Source organism: Odocoileus virginianus, chromosome 3 (assembly GCF_023699985.2).
Source record: "Odocoileus virginianus isolate 20LAN1187 ecotype Illinois chromosome 3, Ovbor_1.2, whole genome shotgun sequence".
Taxonomy (NCBI): domain Eukaryota; kingdom Metazoa; phylum Chordata; class Mammalia; order Artiodactyla; family Cervidae; genus Odocoileus; species Odocoileus virginianus.
Window position 1 is genome coordinate 59,185,947 of NC_069676.1, and position 26,685 is coordinate 59,212,631.

General features: G+C 46.2%; 1 protein-coding gene across 2 annotated transcripts in view; it reads right to left on the reverse strand.

The window, feature by feature from the left end:
* ATOX1 (antioxidant 1 copper chaperone) overlaps window positions 1-22,466 on the reverse strand; it is a 31,100-nt gene extending 8,634 nt beyond the window's left edge. The window contains exons 1-4 of one of the 2 annotated variants that reach the window (XM_020880926.2): window positions 22,356-22,466; window positions 14,179-14,254; window positions 10,144-10,312; window positions 6,909-7,055 (exon numbers count right to left, since the gene is read on the reverse strand). In XM_020880926.2, the coding sequence (XP_020736585.1) occupies window positions 10,188-10,312; window positions 14,179-14,254; window positions 22,356-22,361 (207 nt within the window). In that variant the 5' untranslated portion in view covers window positions 22,362-22,466 and the 3' untranslated portion in view covers window positions 6,909-7,055; window positions 10,144-10,187. Of the gene's footprint in view, window positions 1-6,908; window positions 7,056-10,143; window positions 10,313-14,178; window positions 14,255-22,355 lie in introns of those variants that run through there. The other variant, XM_070465676.1, reaches the window with a different exon arrangement.
* Window positions 22,467-26,685: the final 4,219 nt, after the last annotated feature.

The window sequence follows — 26,685 nt, forward strand, 5'->3', positions numbered from 1 at the left end:
CGCAACAAGAGAAGCCACTGCAATGAGAAACCTGTGCACCGAAACTGGAGAGAAGCCCCCGCACAACTAGAGAGAAGCCCACACAGCAACGAAGGCTCAGAACACCCAGAAGTAAATAAAGAAAATCACTGAAAAAAATGCTTATTGGATGCCTACTACAAAGAAGGCACCATATTAAATAATTTACATGGGTTATCTTGTTTAATTCTCAGTACGATCCTGAGATACAAAGGCAATGATCTCTTATTCACTAATGAGGATACAGTGACCTAGGTGGGTTAAATAATTTGCCAGTAAGATATGGAGCTGGGATTTAAACCCATGTAGTCTAATTCCAGACCCTGAGTTTTGAAACACTACAGTATATTGCCTTTTATGTTTACATATATATATGTTTATAGGGCTTCCCTGGTAGCTCACTGGTAAAGAATCTGCCAGCAATGCAGGAGATGCGTCAGATGCGGGTTTGGTCCCTGGGTTGGAAGGATCCACTGGAGGAGGATTTGGAAACCCACTCCACTATTCTTGCCTGGAGAATCCCGTGGACTGAGGAGTCTGGTGGGCTACAGTCACAAAGGGTTGGACATACTGAGCGACTGAGCATGCATGCACATAAATATTTATATAAGCACCAAAAAGAAGTAGAAAGAAATAGACCAAAATGTTATACAGACTTTCTTCATCATGTAGAGATTATAATGCAGGCAGTGATTTATAAATAAAATGGTTTTAATTCTGTATCACCATCATAACTTAGATATTTCCATATGAAATATTTCCTACTAATATTTCCATTAGTAGGAGTTTTTCTTTCTAAAGAGGTGTCCAGTTCTAACATTCTAGAATTCCTCAAGGCCTCTGCTACCTCTGGAGTTTGGTCTGAGGAAGAGGCAGAGGCAGGAGGTGATGGTGGAAGGGTCTGGGGAGCTGGAGGGCACCTGAAGCTCTTAGAGGTTCTGGGCTTCTCCCCCAGCCTCTAACCATCCACCTCTCCTTCTAGCCCTTCCTGCCATCTCAGTGGCTTTTCTGGCCTCTCTAATTGCTAGGAACACAGAGGGAACCACAGCTTCTGTTTAGACCAGAAAGAAAAAAAAAAAGGAGTTAGATACCCGCAAGTGGCTGCTTAAGGGAGGATGGTTTCCAAACTGGACCCTGGGAGGGGCAGTGGCTGAGCAGGGGAGGGGTCAGGTCTGAGATGGGCGGCAGCCTGACCAGGTAGCCTCAGGCCTTTTATGGAGCCACAGGATTCAGAACACACTCCCCGAAATGTAAAGTGGAGTGGGGTGGGGGAATCTGCTCGCCCCTGTGCTGGGTGCCAGGAACCATATGAGTGGGCCTAGGAGCAGTGGGGGCCCAGGGCTGCTTGGCCCTCTTGTGTTTTCTCAGCTTCCACTATCAAAAGGGCATCAGCGAGGACTTCCCTGGACATTCGGTGGTTAAGACTCCATGCTTCCGCTGTAGGAGGCACAGGTTCGATCCCTTGTCAGGGAACTAAGATCCTACATGCCCTGAGGTATAGCTAAAAAAAAAGAGGGGGACATTAACAAGGAGGCTGGTGACCACGTGGTCTGATGACTCCAGCTGTGTGCCCGAGGAAGAGCTGAGGGGGTGGGCCAGAGATGGGAGTAGGAATGGGTAAGGGAGTGTGTTCTGCCTCTGAGGCACCATCATGGGGAGGGGCTGGACTGATGCCCGAGTGTGATGGTAAACTTAGCCTCCATTGTGAGAAGTGCCAGGGAGGTGCATGTGGGCTCAACACCAGAATTTCCCCGCCGCCCAGAGCTGTCCGGAGTTGAGCCAGTTGCTTGAAGAGCTCTCTCTCAGGGCTGGTGTGCAGGCCAAGACTTGGGGCCCCACTACTGGGGGGAGGCAGGGTGGGGGTGCGTGTGGACATTGGACTGGACAACCAGCCAGGTCTTCTTCCCCAAAACCCTGCAATGATGCTAACAGTAGCCAGGCTGAGCACCCACTGTGTGCATGCCTCATCTCATTTCACTGTGAGAAAAAGGCATAGTTATTATTTTACAGATGAGAAAACTGAGATCCTGAGGGCAGTTAAGCAACCTGCTCAAGCTCATGCTACTGGGAAACAGCCAGGCTGGCACTGAACCCATCTGTTGTCTGCAGAGCCTGCATTCTCATCTGAGATCCAGCTGGCTTCCAGCTGTCTGGGGATTTTTAGTTCTAAAAGGACTAGGATGCTAAGAGTCCAGGATGAACAGACCAGTGGCGGATAGCATCCTTGTTTCCAGAGGCTTTGATATTCTCTTTCAAAGTTTTTACCGGCAGTCATGAGATCTGCAGACCTTTCTCTTCTTGGGGAGCAGATAAGCTCCCCAAGCTCTCTCTCATCCACTTAAACTAAGTGACCACAGCCCCTAAAGACTCGGAAATCTAAAAGCAGCTCTGCGGGACACTCCCCGGAAATTACAGGCTAGTGTTTTTGAAGAGACCATCCCTAATTAAAGGAGAATGCCATGGAGAGGGCTGTGACCTGAACAACCACCGCTCTCCTCCCACTCAGCGCAAAGCTTGAGGGTCCATTTTTCCTTCTCATAGTCTGCAGGGTTGAAAGGACCCAGATCTATAGATCTTCAAATTCTAGTTTTCAAACTTCAAATTGTATAACGGTGAAACATTTTGTTCAAAAGACTTGATTTGTGGAATGCCACCATCAGGCATTAGGCATTTTTATTTCAGTCTCAGAATCTTACATAAGCCACTTTATATAATCTCACAATAGCCAGCTGAGGTAGATATATCATGATCCCCATTCTACAGATGAGGAAGTGAGTTGCACAGAAAAATCCATTACTTTCCCCTCAAGGCCATGCAGTTAGTAAGTAGTGGAGGTAGAATTTGAACCCAGGTCTGTTCAAGTCCAGAGTGTGGCTCAATGCCTCTGGGCTGGAGGAGGGAGCTGGGTAGCTAGACCTGTATGTTAAGCTGCCTTGGTTTGGCATCTACATTGGTTTGATTCCTGTGCCCTGTGGAGCCATTGTGGAACCTGACCAGCACCAGAGAGTAGTTTAAACAACTGGAAACAAGTCCAGTGTCCATCAACGGTTGCATGAATAATACTTTGTGGTATGGCTGTGCAATGGCATATTACTCAGTGATAGGAAGAAATAAACTACTGAGACCTCAATAACATGAGTGAATTTCAAAGTCACTGTGGTGAGTGGGAAAAGCCAGACAGAAATGAGTCCATTCTGTATGAGTGTATTTATATAAAAGTCTAGGAACTGAAAGCTGATTGATAGTGGCAGAAAGCAGACTGGTGGCTGCTTTGGGGGTGGAGGGAGGGGTGGAAGGATTACCAAGGGTTCTGATGAGAGTTTCCCAGGTGATAAACATAACTCTCTGATTGTGGTGATGGTTTCATGAGCATTTCCGTATATCCTTTAATATTATATATAGGCTTAAGTTGTGTGCCATTTATCAAATGAAGTTATACCTCGTTAAAGTTGCAAAAAATAAAAAATAAAAAACTTTACTTAACAGGAGGCACGGACAGGAGATGACTTGTTCAAGCTCGCTCAGAGTCGAGGGGCTCCCTCTGTGGACCCTCTGCTACCCTCTCCTAAGTCCAGCCACTGGAATCTGCTGGGGCTCTGCCTCCAGCACCCTAGGACCTGTGTGGCTTCTCTCCAGCTCTGGGGATGTCAGCACTGGACAAGGTAAGGCTTTGGCCATGGAAGACATGGGGGGAAGGTGGACAGAGGCAAAGGTGATGGGAGCCTGGAATAGTGAGCCCCAAGAGAGGATTCAGACTGCTGTATTCACACAGAGACCTTTTACAATAATATAAACCTGCTAAAAGGATCAGACCAGGTAATTTCTGCTTCTGTAAGATTAACTCAAAGAATGCCTCCTACACATCTACCATATCTGAGTCTGTCCTGGTCCACTGTCTTACAGGGACTGGATAAAAATCAATGTCATATTATTAGAGAAATGCAAATCAAAACTACAATAAGGTATCACCTCATACCAGTCAGAACGGCCATCATCAAAAAGTCTACAAACAATAAATGCTGGAGAGGGTGGGGAGAAAAGGGAACCTTCTTGCACCGTTGGTGGGAATGTAAATTGATGCAGCCACTATGGAAGATGGTATGGAGATTCCTTAAAAAAACTAGGAATAAAACCACCTTATGACCCAGCAATCCCACTGCTAGGCATATACCCTGAGGAATCCAAAATTGAAAAAGACACATGTACTCCAATGTTTATTGTAGTACTATTTACAATAGGTAGAACATGGAAGCAACCTAGATGTTCATTGACAGATGAATGGATAAAGAAGTTGTGGGGTATATACACAACAGACTATTACTCAGCCATAAAAAGGAACTCATTTGAGTCAGTTCTAATGAGGTGGATGAACCTAGAGACTATCATACAGAGTGAAGTCAGAAAGAGAAAGATAAATATCGTAAAGTAACACATATATATGGAATCTAGAAAGATGATACAGATGAATTTATTTCCAGGGCAGCAGTGGAGACACAGAGAACAGTCTTATGGACACTGGGAGAGGGGAGGAGAGGGTGAGATGTATGGAAAGAGTAACATGAAAACTTATATTACCATATGTAAAATAGATAGCCAATGGGAATCTGCTGTATGGCTCAGGGAATTCAAACAGGGGCTCTGTATTGACCTAGAGGGCTGGGATGGGGAGGGACAAGGGAGGGAGGTTCAAAAGGGAGGGGACATATGTTACATCTATGACTCATTCATGCTAATGTTTGACAGAAAACAAAATTCTGTAAAGCAATTATCCTTCAATCAAAAGATAAATAAATTTTTTAAAAAATGAATGACATAAATATAAGGGCAGGATGCACAATAAACAGCCCCCAAATAGCAGCCATTACATATCCATCAAATGTCCCCACTGTGCCTGCTTTCTGCACTGAGGGAACAGATGTGTGGCCTGATCGTTGAGGACAGGAAAGACACGTGGATGAAAAGCTTTGCCTCAGCCCTGAAGCTAGGAGGACAAATGCTGGGAGGGCCAAAAGGAGAGATAAATTACTTCCAGTTGTGGAGGTTTCATGGAGGCTGTGGTATGCAAGGGAGGGAAAGGAATTTGTACGTGGAGACAGGCGGTGGTGGGGAGGCGGGCGAGATCATTCCATCTTGAGGTAGCATGAACAAAAAGCAAGGCAGCTGGGAGATGCAGCTGGCTGCAGAGTGGGCTGGGAAGGCTGAGCAGGCGGGCTGGGGTCCGGCACTGGGGCAAGCACAGGGGTGACATTTGCTCCCCAACACACACACACACCCTGCTGTGGGATTTCATTGGCTCCAGCAGCTTGGGGCATTGAAGAGCGAAACCTAGGGCCTCAGCTGGAAACCTGGATTCCAGCAGGGAGTGGTGGGGTGGAGAAAAATCAAAGGAAAGAAACTCCTCCAAGGACCGCTCACCCCAAGAGGCACCCATGTCTCCATCCTTGGGTGTTCCCAGTGGGCCAGCCAGCATCAACCAGGTCTCCTGGAAGCTGTGAAAATGGAAAAACTCAAGTCTGCATTCCCAGATTCCACAGAAACGGTCTTCAACAGCTCCATGATGACCAAAGCCAAAGAACAGTGCCATCTTGTGGCCAAGACACCTAGATACCGTGAGGGCTGGCAGAAGCCCTGTGCCCGAGGGACCACAAAGGCAGAAATGGCTGAGACTTGCTTTCGTACTCTCATGACGGGGCCAGAATTACACTAGCACAGGTTTAGGGCTGGCAGAGTCTTACTTAAGGCCCCTGAGGTACCAATACTGTGCACTGCACAGATGAGGAAACTGCGTCTGGAAGAGACGAGGTGACTGGTCCACGGTCACAGGTGGCCACAGGCAGACCTAGGTCTCATCTCAGGTCACTGATCAAAGCAGTGATGTGGTTCCCGAGACCTTTCAGTAGGAATGCCAGGTCAAAACTGCTCCCACAAGATGCCTTTTCCTCCCCTTTCTCTTACAATCATGCAGTGAAGTTTCCAGGATCTAAATGCTGTGCGATGACCTCATCTCGCCCCAATGGCTCATGGGAGATGTCCTTATGTATTCCTGTGTTTCAAACATTCCTGTTTTAATTTCTAATCCACATAACCATAAACTCTTTGAGACACTCAGAAATTTTCAAGTGTTAAAGGGTCCTGAGATGAAACAGTTTGAAAGCTGCTGCTTGAAAGTATTTTTAAAAAGTAAATAAAGCTATACAAATGAAAACATTCCCTTTGTTTTGATATAACTGAATCAACTCTGTAGGCACTAACTTTTAGGCTGACTGGGATTCTAACTGCCATCTCTATAGATACTTGATTAATTAAATACACACCAAAAAAGTGTACGTGAATAGAGAATGTTCACTGAGTGATTTCTAAATGGCAAGCACTCTCTAAGTGATTTACACGAGTCATCCCATTTAATCCCCACAACCACCATTTGCAAGAGATGCTGTTACCACATTTTATGCCTGTGGACACCAAGAGATTATGTGGCCCAACTGGGAGATGTGGAGCTTGGACTCTATCCCAGACAATCTCTCTCTTCCCATTATTCTGATACACAAGCACATCTTCCCATTATTATTCCCATTACCATACAATTTTACATCCCTTAAATGCATTCACTTGACAGACAAAAGTTTTTCAATATACAGAGTCTAAGAAAGTAGTGAAAAGAAAGAGGATCACCAACCTAAGCCAACACCTTCACTTATAGATGAGGAAAGGTGAGGCCCAGAGAGGGCAAGTGATCCGCAAAAGCTCACACAGCCAAGGTTCAGAGTCCACTGGACCTGGGAGCTGTTAGAACGCCAACCCAAGGAAGCACTGTCGTTATTTCCTTCACAGCAACATGAGAGCACCACTGCACAGCACAGCACATAAGCAAGTGACAAGACCAGGCAAGAGACAGTACCACCAGCAAAATCGCCTTGACTTTATTGCAGGGGAGCCACAGAGGAGCAGGGTAAATGAGGGTCTCCGCAGGAACTACCATTGCTGAGCGGGGTTGCCAGGTCCTAGGTCTGTCTGGAAGGCAGGAGGGGATCAGCGTCCTGGAAGAAATGAGAAGTGAGGTGGAACACTGGCGCCATCTGCTGTGCACATGGAGACATTACAAAAGCAGTAAAGATTCACCAGGAGGCAGCTGCAGGGGGTGAAGTGGGAAGCCCAGGTGCCGAGTAGGACTGAACCCCACGTCCAGCCCTGCACGCCGCTCCTACAAGAACGCCTTGACCTTGCTAAGCCGATCACTACTGAGGCCCTCTTCTAGGGCTCTCCCAGGGCTGCTGGAGCACTTCCTCTGTCCTGTTTCAACTTATACTGGGATGGCGGCAACAAAAAAAAGCCATGAGCAAACAAATTTGCTAAGAGTCAGATGATGAAGGAGACCTCATAACCGATAAACATTCATCCTCTGGTTCCTGAACCTGGCTTCGAATCAGTCACTGGGGAGCCTCTTAAAACAGACTCAGAGACAGATGCTGCCTGGTGTGTGGGAGTAAAACTGGCTTGATCAGCGATACCCGGTGCTGTGCGTATGAACCTCCAGCAGCCTCTTCATGTTACACATCACTACTGACAGGTGTGCAGACCGGACTCCATGATGCCTGAGTTTGCTGTGAGTACGGGGCTGGTGAGAGTGGGCCACGGATGAAATGACGGCAATGACTAATTAAGTGTTGCATCTGGGTGATGCGCATGTGGAGATTCATTTTACGACGCTACTTGCATAGTTTTGACACTTCCTATACTTAAAAAAAAAAGCTAAAATAGATAAATTAATGAAAACTACTATGAGAACTGAGAATGTTGAGAATGTTTTCAAGTGAATCCTGAAAACATTATGCTGAGTGAAAGAAGCCAGACACAAAAGGTCATGTAATGTTTCCTTTTATGGGAAACATCCAGAATAGGTGAGTCCAGAAGGGCAGAAAGCAGATTTGTGGTTGCCAGGGGGATGAAGAGAGGAGGCAGTGGGGAATGAGTGTGAGCTTAAATGGGTACAGGTAGTCTTCCCAGTGTGACAAAAGTTTTGAGATGAGAGTGGAGGTACAAGGCCCACGAGTGGTACATGTGACAATGGTTAGCTGAACGTTATGTGAATTTCATCTCAATTTAAAAAGAAGAGCCTACTATGAGAAAAAACACCTGTTAAGCTATACATGGTTTACAACTGGCAGGTATTACTTTTATATGTATATATATATTTTTATTCATTTGGCTGTGTTGAGTCTTGGTTGCTGCATGTGGGATCTAGTTCCCTGGCCAGGAATTGAACTTGGCTCCCCTGCATTGGGAGTGCCGAATGTTAGCCACTGAACCACCGGACCACCAGGGAAGTCCAGGTATTAATTTTTCGGTTAAAATTTACATGCTCAAGTCAGGAGTTTCCAATTCAGTGTCTGCACTGGGGCTCCCCCATGTGTGGAGCCACTGAGTAACTTTTCCCTTCCTCCATCCATCCTTGTCATTGAGACTTTTATAAACACAATCTTATACCCAATATAAAATAGGGCTACTTAGGTTAGATGGAGGGGCCCAGGGGCCCACCCGTCCTCCCAGAACCCCAGGGACACAAGAACCACCATGATGAACACTGGTATTGTGGAAACATTACTCTCCCTTTAAAGATCATCCTTCATATTCAGAGGGACATCATAGCAACCCCCATAAGGCAGTAAAGCAAGGTAGAGGTTACAGCCCCATTTTACAGGACGGAGGACTAGGTCTCAGGAATAAAAGACAAATGTCCAAAGTCAGAGTGTGAACTGAGGGCAGAACTAAAACTAGACTCCCGGAACACTGATTATTCATCCTGGGCTCATTCCTGAACACTGTTGTATCCATGGGCAGAAAGGGGAAGAGGGAACACAGATCTGCATGTGATGTCACCAGATACACAGGCCATCGCCACGGCTCAGATTCCAACACCCACCTTTAGGAAGGAGGCTGCGGCCGAACTGCCGCTGAACAGTTGGACACCTGACTTGCAGCCTGCTCCTGGCACTCATCTGTGTGAAGCTTTGGTCAAGTCACTTCCCTTCTCCAGGCCGCATGTTTCCTAATTACAGTGAGAGCCCTGGCCAACATCAGGGACATCGTGATTGCTGTCATCCACGCATTAAAGGCGCTCGGGCAGTGACCACTGGGAGGGCTGTGCTCTGAAGGGGACTGAGACTGTGCCTGTGCCCAGAGGGAAGGAACGCTGAACGATGACTACAGTCTGCCCTGGCTCCACAGTGAAGGGTGCTGGCACAGTGCCGCCTGCCTTTCTTTGATTATGTAAAATCAAAGGGAACAGCCAGCTTAAACACACTGCTGTTTTGTTTTTGTTGTTTTTCACCTTTAACGACTTTATTGGGGGTATATACTGTCATGTTATACACGTATTTTAGTGTATAATGTGATGATCTGTAACTTCTCAGATGAATACACCCACATACCCTCACCAGACAAGTTTTCTTTTTTTTTTTTTTAGAATTTTCTATACATGAAAACATACAGTATGTTCCCTTTTCTTGGTTTCTTTCACTCACTTCTTTTATACGTGAGATTCATTGAAGTTGTTGCATGGACAACAGTATTCAATTATATGGCTATACCAGTTTGTTTACTTACTTAGTGATGGATGCTGGGTTGTTTCCAGCTTTTGGCTATTACAAGTAAAGCCACTATCAGCATTTACAAGCCTTCACATGGACAGTGCTTCTCATTTCTCTTGAGTAAATACTAGGCAAGGAATGACTGGGTTACATGGTAGGCTTTAAGAAGCTACCAAACTGATCACACTGTTTTTGCACCAGTCTGGGCAATGCCCATGCTCAGGAAGCTGACAACAGTTCCAATTGGGGATGCAAGCCAAGGTGAATTCACTTACCTGGTCAGTAAACAAAGTTCAGGGAGTAAGTATTGTCTCTGAAGGGACCGTTATATTATCAAAGTAAACAACACACTGCCCAGGGCCAGATGCTTACATTTAAACCCTGCTGACCATGAACTATAGCCCAAAGTCATAGCGGGGGTCCCCAGGATACATCAAGCAGTGCTCTGTCTGCTTGCAGGAGACTGGAAGGAGTCCCTGAGCTTGTGGTTTGCCCTGGTTAATGACATATTTGGTGGCCGTGTCGGGGCCTCACCCACCTGCCCATGTTGGTCCATCCTGCAGGCTGCCGGATGGGGCCTCTCTACTTGGGGCCGAGGTAGGAGACAGCCTTTCCTGTTTTCCCCAGGGTCTCCAGCAAAGTGTCCACGCTGTGCTCAGAGTTGATGCAGACCTTTTTGTTGGGCAGGTCAATGTCAAATTGAACTCCTGCAGGAAGTGGGGTGGGGAGGACAGACATGTACCCAGTCAGGCTCCTGAATTGTTCACCCTGACTCTTTCCCTCTCCTCTAGACCAGGTATTGGCAAACTTCTGAAAAGGGCCAGAGAGCCCATGGTTTAAGAACTGTGAGCCGCATGGCCTCTGCCCCATCATCTTCTGTAGATTGTTTTGTGGTGTTGTGGCTTTCCTGGTGGCTCAGCTGGCAAAGAATCTGCCTGCAATGCAGAAGACCTGGGTTTGATCCCTGGGTTGGGAAGATCCTCTGGAGAAGGGAAAGGCTACCCACTCCAGTATTCTGGCTTGGAGAATTCCACGCATTGTTTGGTCCATGGGGTCACAGAGTTGGACATGACTGAGTGACTTTCGCTTTTGTGTCTGACTCTCTTGCGAATGCATGTGTTGCAGCCTGCCAGGCTCCTCTGCCCATGGGATTTGCCAGGCAAGAATTTGGAGTGGGTTGCCATTTCCTTCTCCAGGGGATCTTCCTGACCCAGGGATCGAACCCATTTCTCTCATGGTTCCTGAATTGGTAGGCAGATCTTTACCACTTGAGCCACTTGGGAAGCCCCATATTGTTTTACAAGCCTAAAAAATGTAAAAACCATTCTCAGCTGTGCAATAATAGACTGTGGGCCCAAAGGCTATAATTTGTCCATCCCTCCTTTAAATAAGGGCTTAAAATTTTTTTTTTCTTAATTGCAAAATTAATACAGACATACCAATTTTTTTTTGGCCACATTCTGTGGTTTGTGGGATCTTAGTTCCCTGACCAGGGGTTCAACCTGTGCCCCCTGCAGTGAAAGCATGAAGTTTTAACCACTGGACTGCCAGGGAAGTCCCCAGACACACCATTAAAAAAAAAAAAGGCAAACATTTTTTAATAAAATTTGAAATTGGAAGGCCCCCTACTATTTCCTGCCTCTAAGAATCACTGAACAATAGGGTCCCATCCAGTGTTTCTCCTAATGGACACATGAAAAGTCATTTTCCAAAGTGGCATCATACTCTGTAAACAAGTTACTTATATGTCACTTTCCAGTGTCCAGGACACCTTGCCATCTTAGCATATATAGAGACTTACTTCATTCTTTTTGACAGCGACACCATATCCCACAGTGTTACTGTATCACAGGGCTTCCCAGGTGGCCCAGTGGTAAAGAATCTGTCTGTCACTGCAGGAGACACAAGAGACTCAGGTTTGATCCCTGAATGAGGAAGATCCCCTGGAGAAGGGAATGGCAGCCCATTCCAGTATTCTTGCCTTGAGAATCTTATGGACAGAGGAACCTGGAGGCCTCCAGTCCATGGGATCACAAAGAGTCGGACACAGCTGGGCAATGGCGCACACACACCGTGCATCTACTCAGTGCCCTCTAAAAGACACTGGGCTGCTTCCAATTTCTCACTATGATCAAAACAATGTAGACATACTTGAACATATCTTATAAAACTTGTGAAAATATTTCTATACCATGAATTCATAAAATGGAAATTGTGGGACAAAATGTTGGTGTACTTTAAATGTTCACAGATATTGCAAAACTGCCCTCCTAAAGAGCTGTGTCCATTTAAGGACCCTTGGTGGCATATGCAAGCAGGTACAAACAGATCTGTTGAAATAACAAAGGCAGAGTCCCAGGCCTGGCTTCACTACTGACCGGCTGGGTCCTACCCATCACAGGCCCCAGTCTCCCCATCGGAACATGAAGGAGTTGGGGTCAGCCAGCCCTTGTGGGCTCTCCGGTCAAGTATACCACTGATCTGTGATTCTTCAGACTCTCCGTGGCCCGACTGACTCAGAAAACCCTTCTGACTCTTCTCAAGTGGCCACCAAAATGGGAACAGTAGTGAGAGGTGGGAGATACCTGCCCAAGCTCAGAGGCAGGTCCTCACGCACCAGTGAAGTGGCCTCAAAAAGCACAGGATTTAGTCCTAACGTCTGACTCTGGACCTACTGGACACCAGGGGCTGAGGGCAGTGCAGCCTGGCTGGCTGCACTCTGGGTTTTGTCTTTTGCTTCAAAAGGGCTTCCCTCCTCTTCAGAGCAAATATTCTGGTGGCATCATAGTGCTGGAAGACACTCTGGGATCATCCGACCCAGAGGATTTCAAAGCTGTGTTTCTGGCAGCCCACGTCCCCAAGCAGGTGTTCTGGAGCCGGCAAGAGTGAAAGCAGGCCAGCCCTCACTTCATCCAGACCTGCTGCTTGTATATAGGGGCTTCTGAGCAGGGCTTCCCTCTTTTAGAAAAGAAAAGACATTTATTTATTTTTGGCTGCGCTGGAACTTGGTTGCTGCGCAAGCTTTTCTCCGGTTATGGAGTGGGGGCTACTCTCCAGTTGCGGCGCACAGGCTTCTCATTGCAGCGGCTTCTCTCGCTGTGGAGCACAGGCTCTTGTGCACGTGGGCTCAGCAGTTGCAGCTCCCCGGTTCTAGAACACAGGCTCAGCAGTGCATGAGATTAGATGCTCAGTGGCACGTAGGATCTTCCCAGCCCAGGGATGGAATCCATGTCTCCTGCACAGGCAGGCAGATTCTTTACCACTGAACCACCAGGTAAGCCATGGAGTTTAAAGCATCCAGAGCAAAGCTAAGAGACTGACATTCCCATACCATAGCTGGGGAAAGCCAGGCCCCAGAAGAGGAGGCCATGGTCACACAGGAAGTTCGTGGTCAAGTTTTCCCCATTGTTTCAGATTTTTTCAAGTTCAGGTTCCAGTTTACAGTCTAGAAATAAGCCGTGGACTCACTATGGGACTCTGGGCAAGTCACTTCCCCCTCTAGGGCCTGGTGTCAACATCCCCATTCCACAGATGGAAAGTATAGCTCAGAGGACTGTTTTAAGTGCTAACAGGATGACAACCCCACGAGAGCCCTTGGAAAACTGGGTGTTATCATTGTGGGAGGTCTGATTCAATGGACACAAACTTGGGCAGACGCCCCGAGATGGTGATGACAGGAAGGTCTGGTGTGCTACAGTCCACTGGGTTGAGAAGAGTCGGACATGACTTGACTAAACAACAAAAATAGTGGGAGTTTGGAGGAAGGTTTAAGAAGGAGGGGGCATATGAATACCTGTGACTAATTTATGTTGATGTATGGCAGAAACCAACAAAATATTATAACATAATTATCCTTCAATTAAAAATAAACTAAAAAAGAAAGAAAATTTATTATCCAGGGTTTTAGAAATGAGAATCTTAAAAGACGGATTGCCCCCAGAACTCTGATCACAACTCTGTCGTTATCTCATGGAACTCCAGGACCAGACTCTAGCCCACTCTGGGCCTCAGTTTCCCCAGATGAGAACTGAGGGGACTGGAGAATGGTTTTCTAAATACACCCAAAAGGGGTGCTTTAGAAGTTCTGCCAGCATGACTGATGGAAAGTTTGTTTCTTAAAATGTTACAACTTAAAAAAAATGTTACAACTTTAAAAATCTTAATAGAAAATGACACTCAAATGCATCACATAACAAAAGTTACCACAGTAGAGATGAATGGAACATAGTAACTAGTCCTGCAAGGGCTCCTCCAAGCCAAATTTACTGGCTGTGTCATTTACTGGCTATGTGATCCCAACAGGTTATTCAACCTCTCTGAACTTCAGTTCCCTCCTGCTTGAAACTGAGATGGTCAAAGAAACTATCTGAAATGGTTGTGGTGAGGATTAAATGACATGATCCACAGACACCATGAAGCAGAGTACTTGGCACATGCTAAGTAACTCAGTACATTTTGGTCTCACTGTTATGATCAGCTTAAACTCAAGATTCTCCTGCTCCATGCCTGCATTCATTTAATATAAGTGTACCAGTCTCCCCACCCCACCCCCAACCCAGGGCCACTCACTCACCTCCTAGCTTGTTGAGGACTCGAGTGACTGCGTTGGAGCAGCCTTCACAGGTCATATCCACGGAGAACTCGTGCTTCTGAAACAGACAAAGGGGACCATGAGCAAGGTCCTGCAGAGGGACCCCCACACCCACTAGCATGCAGGCCCACTCAGGGCCCCAAGAGGGCAGAGAGAAAGGCAAGATTGGGCTGTCATCAGACTCGTCAGTAGCCTGAGTCTCACTCTACTAAATTGTACAGTGGAGTTAACTCAGGGTCTCTGTATCTCAGAGGTGGTTGTGTTAAAGGACAGAATCCCTGGAAGTTTTTTTTAGCAGTATCTGGCACACAATGTATCGAATCACCTCAGAAGGAAGTTTAAAATGCTGGTTTCTAGTTTCACCTTCAACATCCTGATTTTTCCTTGTCTCAGAATCACTAGTAAATCTGGTGGGAGGGGGGCATGCTCTGAGCAGTGCTGATCTGGGGGTGGTAATTATGCATCAGAAGATCACTCTCTGCATTAGAATCACCTGGGAGCTTATTAAAAACTATAAGTTCTAGTCAGCAAGCCAGAGGGCTGAGGTGTCTATTATGGCCAATAAGCTTCCATGGTGATTCTGAAGTACAGAGACCGCTGTCACATTCCAAGTGCCTCAGAGGCAGCACCTAGAAAAGGGAGCCCTAGAAAGGGAGAGAATTTGCCTGAGTTCCCAGTGAGCTAAAGCTGGGCCAGTAAGAGAACTCAGGTTCCTGGACTCTCCATGTGGGCTCAATATACTACCATATCCAGGATATCTAACAAACCAAGGGCATGAAGGCAAGATCCCAGAACATGAGCTCTGTTCCGTTCACTGCTGCATCCCCAGTAAATGGAATGGTGAGTGCCTGGCACAGAGAAGGGGCTTAATACAGTTTGTTGAGTGAACAGATGATTGATACAGCTGGTTGAAGAACCCTGGGTTCTTCCTTTGGTTTCAAACAAAGGTTATTTATACCAATACTTCCTCTATTGTAATCTCTGGAAATAAGACCTGGTTTCAGATCCCAGCTCTGGCAATTAGTAGCTGTGTGACCATGAGTAAGTAACTTTACTTAATTCCTTTGTGCCTTGGTTTCTATATCTGCAAAATGGGGATGAGAGTTCCTCTCCAGGCTGGTGAAGGCAATGAACACAGGATTTTAAGCATAGCAGCCAGCATGCAAAATGGCCCCATGATCTCTTCAGTTCAGTTCAATTCAGTCACTCAGCCGTGCTCAACTCTTTGCAGCCCCATGGACTGCAGCATGCCACATCTCCCTGTCCATCACCAACTCTCGGAGTTTACTCAAGCTCATGTCCATTGAGTCGGTGATGCCATCCAACCATTTCATCCTCTGTCGTCCCCTTCTCCTCCTGCCTTCAAATCTTTCCCACCAGCAGGGTCTTTTCAAATGAGCCAGTTCTACCTATCAGGTGGCCAAAGTATTGGAGTTTCAGCTTCAGCATGAGTCCTTCCAATGAATATTCAGGGCTGATTTCCTTTAGGATGGACTAGTTGGATCTCTTTGCAGTCCAAGGGACTCTTAAGAGTCTTCTCCAACACCACAGATCAAGGGCATCAATTCTTCAGCACTCGGCTTTCTTTATAGTCCAACTCTCACATTCATATGTGACTACTGGAAAAACCATAGCTTTGACTAGATGGAGCTTTGTTGACAAAGTAATGTCTCTGCTTTTTAATATGCTGTCTAGGTTGGTCATAACTTTTCTTCCAAGGAGCAAGCATCTTTTAAAAATCATCTTTTAAAATCTTTCTTTTAAATCTTTTAAAATCATCTTTTAAAAATCATCTGCAGTGATTTTGAAGCCCAGAAAAATAAAGTATGTCACTGTTTCCACTGTTTCCCCATCTATTTGCCATGAAGTGATAGGACCAGATGCCATGATCTTGGTTTTCTGAATGTTGAGTTTTAAGCCAACTTTTTCACTCTCTTCTTTCACTTTCATCAAGAGGCTCTTTAGTTCCACTTCACTTTCTGCCATAAGAGTGGGGTCATCTGCATATCTGAGGTTACTGGTATTTCTCCTGGCAATCTTTTTTTTTTTTTTTTAGCTCTCATAGAAGAACTTTATTGGAAAGCAGGGAAAACTACCAAGATATGAATGAAGACAAAAATAAAAAAAAGTTCAGACATAACGTGTATGACCTTGGTTTACGTGGAAATGGAACCCTTTGGCGGTTTGTAGTTAGTGACCTATATTTTCACTTCGTGGCACTGCTGCTGCTACAGCTAAGTCACTTCAGTGATCTGACTCTGTGCGAGCCCATAGATGGCAGCTCACCAGGCTCCTCCGTCCCTGGGATTCTCCAGGGAAGAATACTGGAGTGGGTTGCCATTTCCCTTTCCATCTCCCGGCAATCTTGATTCCAGCTTGTGCTTCATCCAGCCCAGCATTTCTCATGATGTACTCTTCATATAAGTTAAATAAGCAGGGTGACAATACACAGCCTTGACATACTCCTTTCTCTATTTGGAACTAGTCTGTTGTTCCATGTCTAGTTCTAACTGTTGCTTCCTGACCTGCATACAGATTTCTCAGGAGGCAGGTCAGGTGGTGTGGTATTCCCATCTCTTTAAGAATTTTCCACAGTTTGTGGTGATCCACACAGTCAAAGGCTTTGGTATAGTCAATAAAGCAGAAGTAGATGTTTTTCTGAAGCCCTCTTGCTTTTTTGATGATTCAGTGGATGTTGGCAATTTGATCTCTGGTTCCTCTGCCTTTTCTAAATCCAGCTTGAACGTCTGGAAGTTCACGGTTCACATACTATTGAAGCCTGACTTGGAGAATTTTGAGCATTACTTTAATTGGGTGTGAGATGTGGGCAATTGTGCGGTAGTTTGAGCCTTCTTTGGAGCTGCCTTTCTTTAGGATTGGAATGAAAACTGACCTTTTCCGGTCCTGAGGCCACTGCTGAGTTCTCCAAATTTGCTGGCATATTGAATGCAGCACTTTCACAGCATCATCTTTTAGGATTTGAAATAGCTCAACTGGAATTCCATCACCTCCACTAGCTTTGCTTGTATGATGCTTCCTAAGACCCACTTAACTTTGCATTCCAGGATGTCTGGCTCTAGGTGAGTGATCACACCATCATGATTATCTGGGTCGTGAAGACCTTTTTTGTATAGTTCTTCTGTGTATTCTTGCCACCTTTTCTTAATATCTTCTGCTTCTGTTAGGTCCCTACCATTTCTGTCCTTTATTGTGCCCATCTTTGCATGAAATGTTCTCTTGGTATCTCTAATTTTCTTGAAGAGATCTCTAGTCTTTCCCATTCTATTGTTTTTCTCTATTTCTTTACACTGATCATTGATGAAGGTTTTCTTATCTCTCTTTGCTATTCTTTGGAACTCTGCATTCAAATGGGTATATCTTTTCTTTTCTCCTTTGCATTTTGCTTCTCTTCTATGATCTCTGACTCCTGGTATTTATGCCCTTGAGTAGTCTCATCCCACAGTGTCTCAGGGTTAGCCTGTGTGTCTTGTAAAATATGGCTGAAGTGATGTTAGGGGAACTTGGCGGCCAACTCATAAAAGACATGTGTTGTCTGCCTTACTCTCTCTAGGATCATTCACTCCTGAGGAAACTGGCTGTCATGTCCTAAGGAGTCTCAAGCAAACCTATGGAGAGGTGCACACAGTGAGGAACTGAGCCCTTCAACCAACAGCCATGTGAGGGAGCCCTCCTGGAAGCTGATCCACCTTTAGAGGGCCACAGCCCTGGACAATGTGGTTACTGCACCTCCCGTGAGAGACCTTGAGCCAGAAACACCAGTAAACTGCTTCCAGATTCCTGACTCTCACAAACTGTAAGTTAATGAATATTTGTTGTCTTAAACCACTAAGTTTGGGGGGTAATTAATCAGGAGTGGTAGATAACTAGTATGTTAGGTAAAGAGGCTGGAGCCTAGTAGTAGGTTCCACTGGGGTAAAAAGTTAGCTATCAGGGACTTTCCTGGTGGCCCAGTGGCTAAGACTCTGCAGTCTCACTGCCAAGGGCCAGGGTTCAGCCCCCCAGCTGGGGAACTAAACTGTGTCATGTGGCCAAAAAAAAGAGAAAGTTAGCTATTCAGATTATTATTGTTATTACTTTATTCCACTTCCCTCTTTTCTATCCCTTAAAAAGAAGAAAAAACAAAAAAACGATGGCTACATTTTTCGTGGAGTGTTTCAAATCTGTTACCTTAATAGAATTCTGGGTACGGCGCTGTGTCTCACTGGAAGACCTCAGGCAAATGCTTGCCCTTAAGGACCCTGGTCCCCTTATCTAAACCATTAGCCAATTAAGTTTTCTCAGCCTCAGTGCACATAAGAATCATTTCGGGCCTTGGAGACCAGGCAGGTCTGCAGGCTGGCTCAGTGGGCACTGTGGCTCTGGGTGGGCCCTGGGACCCTCCATTTTTAACCCACTGAGGAGAGACAGAAGGGTAAGACCACACACACCTGAGAAAAACTGGTCTAAATGGCTTCTCAGGCTCTCTCCAAGTCTCAAACCATCTTTGGGTCTGGATTATCATCATGCTATACAGGGGAAACTGAGGCCAAGAGTGAAGTACTTTGGTTTTGTACTTTGGTTTTCTGAGTTATATAACTATTATTTGCACCATCATTACACAACCAGAAAACCACTATTTTACTGAGGCCAAATCTGCAAACTTGCCTTAAAGAAAATAGTCTTCCTTTTCTTCTAGTTAAACACACTCGATACTTTCAGCTAACTTTGTGATTATTCAGCAACAACCACAACAAATTCTGGAAATAAGGATTTCTAGTGAGGACTCCAAAATCTTGCCTTTAACAGGTGGTTCTCAGTATCAGCATCACCTGGGAACATGGCAGAAATGCAGACTCTCAGGTCCTACCCTCAGACCTCCTGAATCAGAATCCTCGGTTTTTAACAAGACACCCAGCTCATTCCTGCTCACATAATAGTTTAAGCTGCTGCTCCAGCACACAAACTACAGCTTGCCTGCAACCTGGCTTTGTAAAGTTTTACTGAAACACAGCTAAGCTCATTCGTTTACTTTCACACTAGAATGGCCGAGTTGAGGACTTGTAACAGACCATATAGTTCATGAAGCCTTAGGTATTTACTGGCTGGCCCTTTAAGGAAAAGTTTGCTGACTCCTGCTCTAGAGTAACTGGTAATCAAGATTAGTCAATGGGGTGGGGGTGGGGGCTTCCCTGGAGGTCCAGTGGTTAAGACTTAGCCTACTAATGCAGAGGTTGCCGATTTGATCCCTGGTTGGGGAGCTAAGATCCCACATACCTTACAGCCAAAAAATCAAAACATAAAGCAGAAGCAATATTGTAACAAATCCAATAAAGATTTTTTAAATGGTCTACATCAACAACAAAAAAAGATTGGTCAATAGCTTGCATCTGTATACCAATCCAAACCTTTAATGGATTTGCAAGACCAACATAAAACCTAAATTTGTTGAGTACCCACTGCGTGAAATGCTTTTTATATAGTATCTAAGTCAGTCCCCACCCAGCTTGGAAAGGGAGCTAATCACCCTACTATACTTAGGAGAAAACTGAGGTTACAGGGGTTAGCTAAGCCACCAAGTCACATGGTGGGTATATACGGAGGTTGGGATGTGAATCCAGGTTTTCCTGGCTCCAGGGACACCGTGCTGGTTCTGGACCAGCAAACAAGGCTGCAGAAACCCTGAGATGGGGACACCTTGGGAAGGAGCACAAGTTTTTGCTGCCCGAGGACCTAAAGTCAATAGATCTCTAGAGCTTTCTTTTGTGGCTATGAAGGACAGGTCTCTTTCCATCCTGCACAGTCCAGAGGTCAGAAGCCAGCAGACGGGGCAATCGTTATTTAGTGCTCTCTTTCACTACCTCTGAGTTGCAAAAGTAAATATGGGGGTTGTGGAAAGCCTCCTTAATGAAGAGAGTAATCCCTTCTTAACAGAGAATCCCAGCACTGTCCCCACCACTCAATGCTTGACTTTGCACACAGCCAGGCCCTCAGCGCCCTGGCTCTGCCACCTATAAAACAGTTCCTGTAAAGAAGATGAAAAAGCCCAGTCATCTGTACAATTCTTTAATAGAATCTCAGAACTGGAAGGGCGGGAATGGAATGGAGTCATACAATCCAGACGCCTCCCAGAGGCGAAATGCTTTCTCAAATATCCGGGACATTCAGTCTTTGAACACCCTGATGATTGGGAATTTAATAATATAAGAGTGCCTACTATGTGCCAGGCATTGTCTACGCATGTCCTTGTTTAGTCATCACAACAACCCCACAAGATAGGCCTTAGTATTGTCACTTCTTGGCAGCTGAGGTTAGGTCACTCACTCAGGGTGACACAGAGAGAACAGCCACTGTGGTCCTTGTTAACACAGGGTTGAAACCTGTCTGCTGCAGTTCTACCCAATTTGTCCTAGGTCTACACAAGAGCTACCATTTCTTCGGGACCATGTCAGTGGCTGAGCTACGAATTTTACTAGCACTTTTCGTTACTACTAACGACAGTCCTGTGAGGCTGCAGTTTTTATCCCCATTGTATGCTGAGGAAATCAAGGGACAGAGAGGTAAAGCAGTTTGTCTAAGGTCACCAGCTGGCAAGGGTGGGGGTTGGGGCAAAGATTTTTCAAAGAAGTTTTGGAGATTCCAAGTGAGAAACCTCTCAGATGACACATTGTTCCCTTTCCAGCTTTGGGGTGAGTCCCTTGACTAATACCCTTCTTTCAGCTGTTCATCTCATGATAATACTGCCAAGTGCCCTCTTCATTCTGATCATCCACTCTGGGTCTTTTGTCAAAATCTCCAGAAGTATAAAAAATAAATAAATTCCCAGAAGTGAACCTAGAATAGAGCCACCCTCAAGCTGGCTTTTCCCTCATGCCACCCAGCCACCAAAACCTCTGTTGATCTCCACTATCCCAGACCCAGAGTGATTAGTGCTGTTCTCTGACACTGTCACAGGCAGATTTGCTCAACTGGGAGGGCTGGTTCTGTCAGGTTCTTTGTTCATACTTTGGGTTGTCTGAGGATTTGTCTCAAGGTGCCTGGCAAGACCCAAGGGAAATGACACCTGAGATGTTTATGACCTGGCCCAGAGGAGCCTCTGACTCACCTATCAGCTCTCCAAAGCTAGGCTGCTAAGACACAGGGCATCTGTGGGATACCTCTGGGTACCCACTTGGAGCAGAGCCATAAAACCAGGCAACCCTAGGGAAAAGTGTTAAGCAACACAAGACACCAGCCAGGAGCCCCAAGATCAGATCAGGAACAGAACTTCCTCCCAAGCCAGTATGACTACTTTTATTGAGCAAGTGACTTAGCAGTAGCAGTATCATGTGAGATCAGGAGAGACTTGGACCCTGAAGATAAGGAGCTTAATCTGAGCTGCGCTCATTTCTCAACACCACCCTGAATAAATCAGTGGAACTTTTGTTTTTTTAAGTCTGAAAAAGGCCTTATTTTACCTAAAAATGAGACCATGAGACTGAGTCAGTTGCAAAGGTGCCCTAAGACCTGCTCTGAGCATCCCAAACTCTGCCACTGAGCAACTGGTGACTTTGGGCAGGACCCTGAACCTCTCTGGAGCCCATGGGTTCAGGTTCATAAAGTGACCGGTAGGAAAGGTTGAAAGCACTCTCTGCATTTAGCATGGCCCAACCTGAAACTCAGAGTGGGCAGGGGAAGGGAAGAAAAACACAGATCTCTGAACACCTGCCTTATATGGGAGGCAATAGCCACCACAAACCCCTTTTTCAGGCCAGCTCCACCGTTAGAGGCATCCAGGTGGGACACTCAGACTCCAGCCATCCCCGTTCCTGATCGCCACCAGCTCCCTGTGTGATCTCTGCGACTCCCTGCCCCTATTGGGGTGGTCTCAGTTTCCCCGTCTATGCAGGAAAGGTTTAGGCTTGTAATCGCTTGATGGCTAGGAGCTTCCATATGCTGAAGCCTGACTCCCAGATAAAATTCTTTTGAGGATCCGATTTTCCGGAGGGTCGCAGAAGCTGGGGGGTGGGGCGGGGAGCTAGGTGGGAGGGGCAAGAAGAGGGGCGACAGTTCTGGCCGCGGCCAGGGCCTTGAAGAGGAAGGTCTGACCCAACGGCGGTACAGCCGAGGAGCAAGCCGGAGGCCGCGGGTCTGCGCGGGGCGGGGACGGCGCGACCACTTACCGGCATGATTGAGGAGGAGGTGGCGGCTGCGGCGGTGACTACGCCTCCACCGGCTCCGAGCGCTGACGCGGCCGCGCTTCCGGGTGTTCACTCTACTGAAGCCGCCCTCTGGCCCCGGCCCCGCCCCCTCCGGTCTTGGCTCCGCCCCCTCCGACCTTGCGGGCTGGCAGCCACCTGAAGGCCGTTGGCCTCTCCGCTGACTTCCGGCCAGGACAGGGCCCCTGGACGCCAGTCACGTCTGCGCTAGGCGGTGGGAGGGACAGCTCGGCTAGCTTGGCCTGCTGGTTGGCCATTTTTAGAACGCCTGCTAGGTGTCCGGCTGGTATTAGGGGCTGGAACTGCAGGGCCCCCCGCTGTGAAGAAGCCAGACACCGCCTCCACCCCACCCCCGTCCCTCCCTAGAGGGACAATCTCAGTTACTTACTCAGTATTTGCTGATTGCCAACCGTGGGCGGCACTGTGCTAGGCATCCAAGATGCAGTAATTGAAAAGACATAGCCTAGCAGGGAGCCAGGGAAGCAAGAGGATAATGCAGGACAATACAAGTGTTAAAGGAGCTTGTGCCTTTGGAGCTATGAAAGGAACTCTCAGACTGGAGAGGATGCTTGCAGAGGAGGAAGTCTTGCTTCATCTCAAGATGGAAGACGGACCCATTGGGAAGGAAGGAGACAGAACAGCATGTAAAAGTTGAAAGGGGGACGTTCCTGGTGGTCCAGTGGTTAAGAACCTGCTTTGCAAGGAAAGGATGTGTGTGCGCAGTCCTGTCTTAACGTCTTTGCAACCCCATGAACTGTAAGTCCACCAAGCTTAAGTGTCCGCAGTCAAATAAGTATTAAAGTTGAAAGGCATTAGAGGGCATGCCTTGGGAGGCCGAGATATTCAGACTGAGAAGCAGGCACAGAAAGAGATGGGAAAACAAGCTACAAAGACATGAGACCCATATCCATGAGTGAAGACACACAGAGGCAGAGAAGTTCTAGTATCTTACAAAGAGGTGTACCAAGACCCAGAACTTCACACACACACATAGAGTAGTACCAGGCTGGTTCTATCCTTGTAATATCCAAGGGGCTCCACCGTCCAAGTTAGTAGTGTCAAAGTTTTCTTATCAGTCAAGCTGCTTGGAGAGCTTATTAAAAACTCAGATTTCTAGTCCTTTCCTTAGATATACTGTCCCTTAGTTTCCAGGTGTACTTATAGTCTCCTTCCTCCTTCTGGTTTTGGGGAACCACGTTGAACATAACTGTAGACATTTTCTGTTTTTTTCTGCTATGTTGCACAGCATTCAGGATCTTAGTTCTCTGACCAGGGATTGAATCTGTGCCCCCTGCAGTGGAACTGCAGTATTATTGAGACTGGACTGCCAGAGAAGTACCAAACTATAGTTTCAGTACATACATGAAACCCTTTTGAGAAAGTGCTGGTTGTTGATTTATTGTCTCAATTCCAATTCACCCTTTTTGCCTGCTTGTGAAAACCTGAATCATTTAAACATTGTTTTATTGCCTAATGGCACGATATTAAGCATTGCCAATAAAGACCCTGGAGACACACTGGAGGGGAAAAAGTTTTCCTCTCTGGTTCTGGTGTGCTCATTTTCCAGGCTCTTGCAGTAAGCGTAGCTGGTCTCTGCTTAGCTTCTGAGGATGATTTCCCCAGCACCAGGCTCCTGATGTGTAAGCAACCAGCAAGACCTAGCAGCCAGCAGCTTCCCCCAGGACCTACCCTGCTTATGTGCTTTCATACAGTAACTGTGGTGAGATGATTTTCTGTGAATAGCTTTCTCCAGCATCCTAATGGATAGTTGCCCAGCCTATAGGGTGAATTTCTAGCAAATTCCACCAGCATGACACCATAGCCACTCCTCTGCCATTCACAAGGGCTGGATATTAGCCTGGGTGTGTGGGGTTCAGGATTCTTCTTTGGGCACAACCATTGTACTATTTTAGCCATATGGCCAGTGGCTGTTCCCCAAATCTGCTACTGCTATATTCTTTCAAGTTCTCTTTACATCTCAGTGGCCAATCCTTTACTCATGTTAGTGGCTCAATCATGTCTGACTTTTTGCAACCCCAGGCTCCTCTGTCATGAAATTCTCCAGGCAAGAATGCTGGAGTGGTCAGCTATTTCTCTGAGAATATTTTATCAATTGCAGAAAAAATAAGAATAGGAGCATCTTGAATGATGTCATTAATAATTTAAATAGATTTCTATTTACATTAATTTATATTGATCTTATATCCCACACAAATATATTTAAAATTTTGTTCCTTATACATTGTTATTAGATGTGTATCAGTTCAGTTCAGGCGCTCAGTTGTGTCCGACTCTTTGTGACCCCATGAATCGCAGCACACCAGGTCTCCCTGTCCATCACCAACTCCCAGAGTTTACTCAAACTCATGTCCATCAAGTCAGTGATGCCATCCAGCCATCTCATCCTCTGTCGTCCCCTTCTCCTCCTGCCCCCAATCCCTCCCAGCATCAGGGTCTTTTCCAATGAGTCAACTCTTCGCATGAGGTGGCCAAAGTATTGGAGTTTCAGCTTCAACATCAGTCCTTCCAATGAACACCCAGGACTGATCTCCTTTAGGATGGACTGGTTGGATCTCCTTGCAATCCAAGGGACTCTCAAGACTCATAAGACACTAGAAAAACTGGCAAAAAGATAAACATTACTAAATTTCAAAAAGTAGAATTCTTTTTTGTGTGATTCAGTTATACATATTCTGTGTATCACTCTTATCCTTTCCAATATTATAGGCGATTTTTATTTCCTTTTTGAAACTTTCCTTTGCCACATTTTAATTTTTAAAAATTTTCTTTGTTTTGGCTGTGCTGGGTCTTTGCTGCCTGGGCTTTCTCTAGTTGCAGCAAGTGGAGGCTACCCTAGTTGTTTTTATTCAGGCTTCTCATTGTGGTGGCTTAAGTTGGTGCAGTTCACAGGCTCTAGAGCTCGGGCTCACTAGTTGTGTGCATAGACTTAGTTGCCCTGCAGCATGTGGAGTCTTCCAGGACCAGGGATCAAACCATGTCCCCTCCATTGGCAGGCAAATTCTTAACCTGTGGACCACCAGGGAAGCCCTTGCCATATTTTCTATAAGGAAAATTTATTAAAAGATCACAGGGAAAAATATTTTTAAAAAGCAGACTTCAGGAATTCTGAATTCCACACTGCCCAGTAATCTCATTACTAGCCTTGTCAACTTGGGTAAGTCACTTCATCACAAGTCAGTGGGCCTGGGAAGTGGGCCTTTTCTGACTGTTGCGAGGATAGGAATGTATAGACTATGGTCACATGAAGTGGTGGGTGGAATCAAGATTTCTAGGAGAAATATCAATAACCTCAGATATGCAGATGACACCACCCTTATGGCAGAAAATGAAGAACTAAAGAGCCTCTTGATGAAAGTGAAAGAGGAGAGTGAAAAAGTTGGCTTAAAGCTCAACATTGAGAAAACTAAGATCATGGCATCCAGTCCCATCACTTCATGGCAAATAGATGGGGAAACAGTGGCTGACTTTATTTTTCTGGGCTCCAAAATCACTGCAGATCCTTGGAAGAAAAGTTATGACCAACCTAGATAGCATATTAAAAAGCAGAGACATTACTTTGTCAACGAAGGTCCATCTAGTCAAGGCTATGGTTTTTCCAATGGTCATGTATGGATGTGAGAGTTGGACTATAAAGAAAGCGGAGCACCGAAGAATTGATGCTTTTGAGCTGTGGTGTTGGAGAAGACCCTTGAGAGTCCCTTGGACTGCAAGGAGATCCAACCAGTCCATCCTAAAGGAAATAAGTCCTGGGTGTTCATTGGAAGGACTGATGTTGAAGTGAAACTCCAATACTTTGTCCACCTCATGCAAAGAGTTGACTCATTGGAAAAGACTCTGATGCTGGGAAAGATTGAGGGCAGGAGGAGAAGGGGACAACAGGGGATGAGATGGTTGGATGGCACCACCGACTCAGTGGACATGGGTTTGGGTGGACTCTGGGAGTTGGTGGTGGACAGGGAGGCCTGGGGTGATGCAGTTCATGGGGTTGCAGAGTCGGACACGACTGAGCGACTGAACTGAACTGAGTGATGAGTGGGTTCTCAGACATTAATTGGTGCTTTCTCCCAGGAATACCCTACCTCTAAGCTCCACCTACTGGAGTAACCCTATGGCAGATGCTGGGGTTCGTCTGTGTCTGTTAAAGTCACTCAGTTGTGTCCAACTCTTTGCCTGTCAGTCTGCAGGCCAGAATACTGGAGTGGGTAGCCTTTCCCTTCCCCAGGGGATCTTGCCAATCCAGGGATGAAACTGGGGTCTCCTGCATTGCAGGTGG